Below are 10,820 nucleotides of genomic sequence, written 5' to 3' on the forward strand. Positions count from 1 at the left end.
AAGATATTTTCCAATGTTTGCTTCTCTCTCATCTGTTGATTTTAAAAACATTTTCAAGCATTTCTTGCGCCGTGTTCTTTTTCTTCAGTACTTTGTCTGTTTTTCTCTGTGCGTTATCTTCCTTTTCTGAGGCTTTGGCTTTTTGTTTTTGTGTTTGGTTTTTGAGGTTTCTCTGCCCCCCGTGTGTTCTTTGTTTCCCCTGAGCACCCTTCTCCTGTTGGACTCCGTGATTCGCCTTAGTGGCTTTCCTTAAATGACTAGCGGTCCTTGGCCATTCATTCACATCTAAGAGTGAGCATGCCATGCGATTGCTTGAACTTAACCCCCTGGTTAAGGGTCCCCCCCCCCCCCCGCACTTGCTGAGCCCTTCACTGCTGCTATGATGTGACAGGAAGGGGGGTGATTGCTTGGATGTGACAACTCAGGGAGGGAATACCAGGGCCAAACTGGGTTTTTTTAATTCTCACTTTCAAACAAGTCACCCATTTTCAACCCTGGCTGCACACCCACCCTCTAAGGTACCTGGTGCTTCCGGCTCCTGAGCCTCTGGAGAACCTGCAGCACAAGTGGGTCTGTTCCTCCTCAGCTCCCCTCCTCACAGGTACTTAGTGCCAGTCCTGCTGCTCTGCGAATTAGTCACTACTCGTCCATCCATGTTTCATCTTCCAGAATGGTGTTGCCATCTCTTCTCTGCTGTTGGCGCCTGTGTTTTTGTTGTCTTCGTGGTTTTATATCTTTTGCTTATTCGTTTACTGTCATCGTAGTGGGGTTTGGGGGAGGAATAGCGATAGATGCATGTTTACAACCTGCCATGGTTAACTGTAAATTTGCAAGAGGAATTATGACCCTTGCTCTCTGAATAATGCATAGCAGTCTAACGTGGGTGGATTTTCTCGGTGAATTATGAGGGGTCACTATAAGGCCACAGTCACCACTACTGTAACTCTGGTCCCATTGGGAGGGTGGACTTACCATTCTTGGGTGAGGTTCAAGGGTTTGAGAAACAAGGGATCAAGAGATCAGTCCTTTGCCCTAAAAAGAAACATGTCAGGATATGTGTGCCTGTAGGAGAGCAGTGTCTGTCTGTCTTCCTCCCTCCTTTCCTCTTTCCCTCCCTTCTTCCCTCTCTTTTTCTCCCTCTCCCTTGCTCTTGCTCTCTTAAGAGACTCATAGTCTTGAGGGGTGCCTGGGTGGCTCAGTCGGTTGAGCGTCCGACTTCGGCTCAGGTCACGATCTCACGGTCTGTGAGTTCGAGCCCCGCGTCGGGCTCTGGGCTGATGGCTCAGAGCCTGGAGCCTGCTTCCGATTCTGGGTCTCCCTCTCTCTCTGCCCCTTCCCTGCTCATGCTCTGTCTCTCTCTGTCTCAAAAATAAATAAAAACACTAAGAAAGAAAATTTAAAAAAAAAAAAAAAGAGACTCATAATCTTGAAACTGAAAGAAAGCTCCTTAAAGCTCACTTAGTCCAATTGCATGTCCAACGCTTGAGTCCTCTCTGCAGCTTCCCCACCAGCCTGTGCTTGATTGCTTCCTATAATGGGGAACTCACTATCTATTGAATGTGGTGGTAATAAAAAATATTTTCATTACTAATAGCTAATATTTTATTGAGGTCTTACTGTACGCCTGGCGTGTGTGGTCAGCATTTTCCATGAATTGCGTTATCAAATCCTCATGTCATCGTGTGCCATAGTACTTTCATCTTATAGGTAGAACAACTGAGGCTCAAAGAAGTTGAGGATACCTTCTAGTTCAGTATACAAGTGCCGCCTGGGCCTTTGGCCAATAACTGTAGATAATGCACCTGGGAGAAGGGAACTCATTTTAAAACTTTTAAGAAAACTTGTTTCCTGATGTGCTGGACTCTAGAACATTTGCTGAAAAACAGCAAAGGTACTGTTGTGTCAGAGTGCATGAGTAAGATTCTGTAGCATTTTCTTTCCCAGCCTTCCTGTGTGGGGGTTCTTTCTAAGTCCCCGTGGGCTCCATGATTCCTCTGGTCCCTCCATAGCCCATCCCTTCGTGATGGAGCCAAGAGGCCGCATGACCCTCTTGCTCCGCAGGTCCACTTTGGGGGCTGTCTCTGAACCTCCTTGCAGTCATTCCCCCTGTCCCTGTGCTTACCTGTGAATGTGCCTTTCTCTTTCTCGTCTCCTGACTCTTGATGCAAAGGTCCCTTGCTCCATCCTTTGGCTTTCTGGCAGATGATTGCTGGTTCACCATAATTTTTAGATTTTTAAGTCTTAAACTCTGAACTGGTTCCCCTGAGACTATATAAGTGTCCCTGTGCAGTGAAATGCCTACTGTACCCCAAAGTTTCCAGTTTGCGATTATGGTAGACAGAAGTTTAGAGGGTTAAGCTGATCAACAGAAACCATTCAGAGCCTAGCTTACCTGCTGGGCCGCGGGACAGTGGGGCGTGAGATTCCAGTAGCATTGGCAGAGGGCGGCGCTAGCTCGGGCTCTAGAGGCTGCGGGATCCCTGCAGGTGGAGAACCATGTTGGCCCGTGGACTCTTAATTCCCTCTCATCTGCCCAACAGTGAGTGACCCCAGGGCAGACCGCCTGGAACTTTGGAACATCTTGAAATATGGAAGATTTATTTACGTTCTTTTTATTTATTTGTTTGTTCATCAGTCATTCACTTATTAATGTTTGTTTATTTTTGAGAGAGAGCAAGAGGCAGAGTGCGAGCAGGGGTGGGGCAGAGAGAGAGGGAGACACAGAATCCCAAGCAGGCTCCAGGCTCCAAGCTGTCAGCACAGACCCTGATGCGGGGCTCGAACTCACAAACTGTGGGATCATGTGACCTGAGCCAAGGTCGGAGGCTTAACCAACTGAGCTACCCAGGCAGGCGCCTCTTTCTTTTCTTTTCAAATACAGTCTCATTTTTCAATATTAGGGTAATATATAAACATGAAACATTTTTTTGGAAAATAGTGAAAAGTAGAAAGAAAAAAAATCACTTGTACTCTACTTAAAGATAACCTCCAAAACATGTGAAGTCTTTCTACACACTTTTTTAAAAAAAATTTTAATGTTTATTTTTGAGAGAGAGAGACAGAGCATGAACAGAGGAGGGGCAGAGAGAGAGGGAGACACAGAATCTGAAGCAGGCCCCAGGCTCTGAGCTGTCAGCACAGAGCCCGATATGGGGCTTGAACTCACGAGAACCGTGAGATCATGACCTAGGCCAAAGTTGGATGCTTAACCGACTGAGCCACCCAGGTGCTCCTTTCTACACACTTTTACTTAGCTATGATCATAGGACATATGCCAAATGGATAGCCTACTTTTTTCTCTGAACATTATAACAAATATGTAACATTATAACAAATGTTAACATTTTCCACCAAGAGTTTCTTCACACACAGGGTTCTGACGGCAGCATACACATTGCTCTGTGATCGGTCATTGCCCTGCATTGGGTTTTCCTTCATGTTCTCAGGTTCTCACTGTTGTCAGTAATGCTGGGATGAAAATTTCTGTGCATGCAGTGTTTTGGATAATTATTTGGATTTGGATTATGATTATTTCCTTAGAATAAATTCCTACCAATGGAATTAGAGAATTTAAGACTCTTGTTATTTATTACCAAATTTCTTTTCTGAAGGGCTTTCTTTTTTTTTTAATTTAATTTTCTTTTCAGTTTTATTTAAGTAATCTCTGCACCCAACATGGAGCTTGAGCTCATGACCTGGAGATCAAGAGTCACGCGCCCCTCTGATTGAGTCAGCCAGGAACCCCTGCAAAGGGCTTTCTAAAGAGGTTCTAGAAACAATTTGCATGTGCCTCATGTTTGTGTTCCTTCAGGAATGCTTGGTCTCTGGTTGCTCTTCAGGGTCTTAAACTGATTTTTTTTTTTTTTTTTTTACTAGCTTTATTTCTTATTGAACTTTTTATTTTGAAATGATTATAAGATTCACATGTAGGAGCGCCTGGATGGCTCAGTCAGTTAAGCGTCCAGCTTCGGCTCAGGTCATGATCTCACAGCTTGTGAGTTCGAGCCCTGCATCGGGCTCTGTGCTTGGAGCCTGGAGCCTGGAGCCTCTTCAGATTCTGTGTCTTTCTCTCTCTCTCTGCCCCTCCCCTGCTCACACTCTGTCTCTCTGTGTCTCTCAAAGATAAATAAACATTAAAAAAAATTAAATAAAAAAAAGATTCATGTGCAGTCATAAGAAATAATACAGAGTGGGGTGCCTGGGTGGCTTAGTCAGTTAAGCGTACAACTCAATTTTGGCTCACATTGTGACCTCACAGTTTATGAGTTCAATTCCCACCTCCGGCTCTATGCTGACAGAGCGGAGCCTACTCGGGATTCTGTCACCTTCTCTCTCTGCCACGTTCATGCATACTCTCTCTCCCTCTCTCTAAAATAAATAAACTTAAAAAAAAGAATGCAAAGAGATCCATTTCTCCCAATGGCAATGTGTTGCAAAACTATAGTACAGTATCACAACCAGGATATTGACATTGATACTTTCACTAGTTGTTGTTTTTTTTTTTAATCAAAGGAGTATTTCATACTTAATAGTAAAAATTTTCAAAAGATATACAAAATAGGGACACCTGCCTGGCTTATTCGGTAGAGCATGTGACTCTTGATTTCATGGTTGTAAGTTTGAGCCCCATGCTAGGTGTAGAGATTAAAAATAAAATCTTTTTTTTTTTAATCTTTATTTTTGAGAGACAGAGAGACAGAACATGAGTGGGAGAAGGGCAGAGAGAGAGGGAGACACAGAATCTGAAGCAGGCTCCAGGCTCTGAGCTGTCAGCACAGAGCCTGACGCAGGGCTTGAACCCACGAACTGTGAGATCATGACCTGAGCTGAAGTCAGAGGCTTAACCGACTGAGCCACCCAGGGGCCCCAAAAATAAAATCTTAAAAATATATAAATATGGAAAAATACAAAATTGAAGTCCAAATAAATAAATAAAACAAATAGATGAATAAAAGTTCCTTTCTTCCAATCCCTGGCCTTATTCCCTAGAGAAAATCACTGTTAAAAACAAACCAAGGGGGGCACCTGGGTGGCTCAGTAGTTTGGGCATCCGACTTCAGCTCAGGTCATGATCTCGGGGTCTGTGAGTTCGAGCCCCGCGTCAGGCTCTGTGCTGGCAGCTCAGAGTCCTGGAGCCTGCTTCAGATTCTATGTCTTCTTCTCTCTCTGCCCCTCCTCTGCTCATGCTCTGTCTCTCTCTCTTTCTCAAAAATAAATAAAAATATTAAAAAAACAAACAGGGGAGGGGTCAGCTCAGGTCATGATCTTGCACTCCGTGAGTTTGAGCCCCACGTCGGGATCTGTGCTGACAGCTCGGAGCTTGGAGCCTGCTTCGGATTCTGTCTCCCTCTCTCTCTGTCCCTCCCCTGCTCATGCTCTGTCTCTCTCTCTCTGTCAAAAATAAACATTAAAATAAAAATTAAAAAACAAACAAACCAGGGGATGCCTAGTCCAACTGACATGGCTCAGTCAGATGAGCATCCGACTGCTGATTTCTGTTCAGGTCATGATCGACCCCAGGGTCTTGGGACTGAGCCCTGTATCAGGCTCTGCACTCAGCGTGGAGCCTGCTTAAGATTCTCTCTCTCCTTCCACCCCTCTCCCTTGCTTGCGCACGTGTGCGTGCACACACGATCTCTCTTTTTCTCAAACAAAACAAACCAGGATTGGAGTTTCTGTTTTCATATTCCTGGACTATATGCGTCTACATAGCCAGCCTTCGGTAGCTTGATCAGAAGAACAAACATCAGATAAAACCTCTCAGTGTTATACAGGCCCCAAGAAACAGGAAATAAGCATTCTTAGAGCATTTCATTAGAAGAATGAAATAATGCATTTTTATTTCAGTGGCACCCTCTGAGGTGACCTTGTCTCTGAGAGTAGGGGAAGCTATCATGGTCTCTGATAGGAAGTTGCATCTTAAGCCGTAGGAAACAGGACCTGGCTTTAGTAAATTAAAGCAAGGCAATAAACTCTGAGGGTATACATGGGTCTAGTTGGGGCCCAAGGAGCTTTGCTCCCCTGGTACTAAATCTTAGCCTCTCTCAAATCGAAAATTTATGTGAATGGTCATTAGTGAGCAAACAGTTAATGAATTCTTTTTTGTGTTTTTAAAAAAATTTATTTTGAGCTGAGATATGGAAACAACCTAAGTGTCCATCAATAGATGAATGGATAAAGAAGATGTGGGGGGTGTGTGTGTGTGTGTAAATAAAATGGATGGCATACGACTCAGCCATAAAAGGGAATGAAATCTTGCATTGTGACAACATGGATGGACCCTAAAGGGTTTACACTAAGTGAAATAAGTCAGACAGAAAAAGACAAATACCATATAATTTCACTGATAGGTGGAATCTAAAAAACGAAACAAATGAACAAACAAGAGAAACAGAGGCTCAAATATAGAGAAAAAACTAGTGGTTCCCAAAGGGGAGGGTGGATTGGGAGGTGGGTGAAACAGTTATAAAATAAGTAGGTCACGGGGACCCTGGGTGGCTCAGTCAGTTAAGCGTCTGACTCTTGATTTCAGCTCGGGTCATGATCTCATAATTTGTGAGTTTGAGCTTCACGTTGGGCTCTGTGCTGACAATGCAGAGCCTGCTTGGGATTTTCTCTCTCTCTCTCTCTCTCTCTCTCTCTCTCTCTCTCTGCCCCCCCCCTGCTCACACTTAAACGAACTTAAAAAAAAAATAAGTCACAGGATGAAAAATACAGCACAGGTAATACAGTCAATAGTAGTAGAATAATTTTGTATGTGACCAATGGCGACTACACTCACATGGTGAACATTTCCTAATGTATCTAGTTGTCGAATCATGTGTTGTACACAGAAACTAACATAATATTGTACATCAGCTATACTTTAATTTTTTTTTTTTTTAATTTATTTTGATGGGCACCTGGGTGGCTCAGTTGGTTGAGTGGCCAACTCTTGATTTTGGCTCAGGTCATGATCCCAGAGTCATGGGATAGAGCCCTGTCCACACTGAGCGTGGAGCCTGCTTAAGATTCTCTCTCTCCCCCTGCCCATCTTCCCTGCATGCATGTGATCTCTCTCTCTAAAATTAAAAAAAAATAAAATTAAAAATTAGTTTGAAAGAGTTTCAAACTTCAAGAAAATGACAAGAGAAACACAAAGAACTCTTGTATGCCCCCTTACACAGAGACCTCATTCCTTTTAAGTTTTTTTTTTTTTTTTTTTAAGTTTATTTCTTTCTTAGAGAGAAAGCGCCGGGGAGGGGCATAGAGGGGGGAGAGAGAGAATCCCAAGCAGCTCTGCATCGACAGAGGCCTCAGCCCCAGGAACTGCAAGATCATGATCCCAGCTGAGATGAAAAGTTGGACATTTAACTGACTGAGCCACCCAGGCACCCCTATTTATTTATCTTGAGAGAGAGAGAGCAGTGGAGGGGCAGAGAGAGAGGGAGAGAATCCCAACACAGTGCTCAATCTCACACGTGAGATCATGACCTGAGCCCAAATCAAGAGTCGGATGCTTAACTGACTGAGCCACCCAGGCTTCCCAGAGACTTCTGTCCTTTCGAGCGGATACAGCCCAGTGTCACACGCTATACCCTTCTAGTCTCTTTCACTCTTATGCAATTCCTCAGTTTTCCTGGACTTCCGTGACCTTGACATTTTTGAAGGTTATAGGCATAGGCAAATCATCATGTAAAATGTCTTCTGGTTTGGGTTTATGCAATGATTCTGCAGGGTTAGATCCAGTTTATATATTTTAGGCCAGAATGTCACAGATTTGGTGTCCTTTCATTGCATTGTAGCTGTCTTTCCACCTACTGCTCAGGTTACCTCTGTCCACTCAAAGCACAAGGCATCAGGGGTTTGTCTTTTTCTTTCCGTGACACAGCCTTGGGACCATGTCTCTAAGGAGCCCTGGTTCCTTTCAGTGAAGGGTCCTGGGTGTGCTCGTTACTGCTGGGCTGTTGCTGCCCCCAGGCCTTCTCATAGGACAGAGCTGAGGAACTTTCACATCTGTAGTTATTTCCATATCTGTCTTACGTGTATGTTCACACAAATACTTCCAATTCCAGCCTAATACTACAAGGTAAACTTTTTCTCTTTTTAAAAACATAACAGCGGGGCGTCTGAGTGGCTCAGTCGGTTAAGCATCTGACTTCGGCTGAGGTCATGATCTCACGGTTCGTGAGTTCGAGTCCCGCGTCCAGCTCTGGGCCGACAGCTCAGAGCCTGGGGCCCACTTCAGATTCGGTGTCTCCCTCTGTCTCTGCCCCTCCGCTGCTTGCACTCTGTCTCTTGCATTGTCTCAAAAATAAATAAACATTAAAAAAAATTTTTAAAACAGTGCCTTTATCCTTAACAGATTTCTATCATGTTGGAAAATCTTGAATTTGTTAAACTCCTATAAAGTAATATATTAACAGGCATTAATTGATATAGATAACTGAAGTTACAGAAGCAATAAAAATCGAAAGTCATCATTTGTGAAAGTGAGTTTAGAGCAAATCGACAGGGGATAGGCACCCAGGTGGAGGTAGGAATAAGCACATACTGGCTTCGTGTCAGAAAACGGATCTTCCTGTTTGGCACAGAGGATCTTTGCTGGGGATGGTAAGTGAGGCATGTAAGACTGACTGATTTGATGACTCACTTATTGTCTGTCTCCTGTAGGTTCTGACTTATCAGGTCTTGGGTCCAAGAATCTACAACAAGCAGTCTGGGCAATTCTTTTGCTCAAGTAGGAAACTGGCCCAAAAGACCAAGCTGAGACATTTGATGTAATTCCAGTAAAAGTTGTCAACAGGGAATGAATATCGGAACCTCCAGGAGAATTTTTTTTTTTTTTTTTTTTTTTTTTTTACCATGTCCAGGTTCCACATGGATTCACTGAGTGTAATAATTGAGGGAAAGCAGGGAGTGTGAAAAATGGACAGGAGTTCCAAATGTGGCGGGAAGAGTATTTTGAAAATATGTCCTAGTGGAGAACTGCTGCTTCTGAGGTAGAATCTCTGCAGACGTGGCAGTGTTAAAGTTTTAGCGAACGAAACAGAACTCTGAGGAGGAAGCGTAGAAGTTCAGTTTCCTCGGAGCTTGTGGGCACCCCCCCCCCTTTACTGCAGGGTGCTGCAGAGATCCCAGGTGGGGTGGACTGAGCGCATACTCCGGGCCAGCACTCTACCGCACTAAGTACTCTGCATGAATACCTTTACTTCATTTTCTACAGCCCCACGACGTAGTCGCTTTTATTATCTTCATTTTATTATCACAGACACTGAGGCTTAGAGTGCAGTGAGGTAACTTGTTCAGGGTCACATGTGGTGATGGCGCCAGAATACAATCCAGGCAGTTTGACTCCAGAGGCCCATTCTCTGAGGTGCTCACAATTTCTTGAATGAATAAAGAATGAGAGTTGAGCAGAACACTCATGGATAGTGAAGAAATATCTGACGGGAAGTTAAAATACACGTGTGTTGTAGGCATGCTGCAAATAGGGTGGAACTTGCGAGTTGGAAAGGATTTGAGGGAGATCACCTCCGCGGTCTCCCCACGAGAAGTTGTGTCCACTTCTGCTGGGAAGGTGCAGCTGACAGGGGCCACTCAGGGCTTCCAGAGAAGACCCCATCCTGTTTTCCGGCAGCCTCACACTTCTGCTGAGATCTACCCCCCCTGCACTTTCAAGCCCTGCCTTCTCGTGCCACGCTCTGCCCATCTGACCGATGGCGCGGAGCCTCTCAGCAGAGCCCAGGAAAGGGAATTGCCCTTCCCTCCACCTGCCCCCTCCAGGGAGCCACAGGACTTGCCACCTCGCTTCCTGCCAGTCTCTACTTAATGTCACTTGTCAGAGACCTTCCACAACCCGCTTCTCCGGGGTCATGCTCCATCCAAACAGCCCTTGGCCCCACCTGACATATTGGTTTGTTCTCCCTCACTTTGCCCCAGGATGTAAGCACCGGGAGGAGAGACTTGGTCTCTCCCTGGTTCACTGTTGAATCCTCAGGCCTGAAGCAGTTTTGTGCAGTTTCTAGCACAAAGGAGTTGCTTCATAGATATTTGTTGAATGAATGAATGAATGAAGAAAGAGGAGCTTAAGAGCTATACCCCAGCACTGGGATGCAGGGCGAGGAACAGAAATCCTGGACAGTGGGACCAGTGACACGGAGCTATCCATGGTAGGGCTTTGGCCGTATGTATGCAGAATTCTCTTCTGATTAGCTTTGTGAACAAAAAATGCTCCACCCTCTTCATTGGCAGGACTGAAGAGAAGGCGGAATGTATTTGTGTTGGAGTTCCATCAGCAGCAAGAGCCTTCAGTTTTTCCTGTTTTTTTCTGTTCCAGATGAGACAAAAGGACCCAGTGAAAGGAATGACCGCAGATGACTAAAGCCACCCCTCCCCCTTCTGCACTGTATGTACCGAATACCCTCCCTTTGCATGTCATAGACGTGAAAGCCAGTTTGGGTCCTCGGGGCCTCAGCAGCTCGCTGTGGAGTCAGGAAGCACGCTTCGTTCATCATCCTGCCCTCCACTGATAACGATGGCTGCCATGCTAAACAGCTCTCAGCCCTCCACTGAAAGATCCTGTGACTATTAGGACATTTCAGGGATATGTGATTTTATAATGAACGGCCCAGACACGACCTGGGGGTGAGGAGTGGGGCTGTGTTGGTAGATACAGATTTGAAGCTTATCTGCAACTAATTCCTCTCCCTCTCATAGCTAGAGTCGTGTCAAGTTGCAGCTGGCATTCCGGGGTGCCCCCTATGCCCCTGAGCTCGTTCCTAGCTCCCAGGCCAGCATTACCTGCCCCACCCTTGGAAAATCTGCGGGCCAGACAGCTT

At 45.1% G+C, this 10,820-nt stretch overlaps 1 protein-coding gene and 1 long non-coding RNA gene across 2 annotated transcripts in view; one reads left to right on the plus strand and one right to left on the minus strand.

The window, feature by feature from the left end:
- The window catches only part of PITPNA (phosphatidylinositol transfer protein alpha), a 40,476-nt gene that overhangs the window by 26,432 nt on the left and 3,224 nt on the right, over window positions 1-10,820 (plus strand). The window contains exon 11 of the mRNA XM_011289023.4: window positions 10,319-10,387. Coding sequence (XP_011287325.1) covers window positions 10,319-10,363 — 45 coding nt within the window. The 3' untranslated portion in view covers window positions 10,364-10,387. The remainder of the gene's footprint in view (window positions 1-10,318; window positions 10,388-10,820) is intronic.
- On the minus strand, window positions 443-2,680 carry LOC109494244. Its single transcript, XR_002148944.2, has 2 exons — window positions 1,618-2,680; window positions 443-1,032 (listed from the first exon to the last, which is right to left on the minus strand). It is a non-coding gene; the product is annotated as an uncharacterized LOC109494244 (long non-coding RNA).

This window comes from Felis catus, chromosome E1 (genome assembly GCF_018350175.1).
Source record: "Felis catus isolate Fca126 chromosome E1, F.catus_Fca126_mat1.0, whole genome shotgun sequence".
NCBI classification, from domain to species: Eukaryota; Metazoa; Chordata; class Mammalia; order Carnivora; family Felidae; genus Felis; species Felis catus.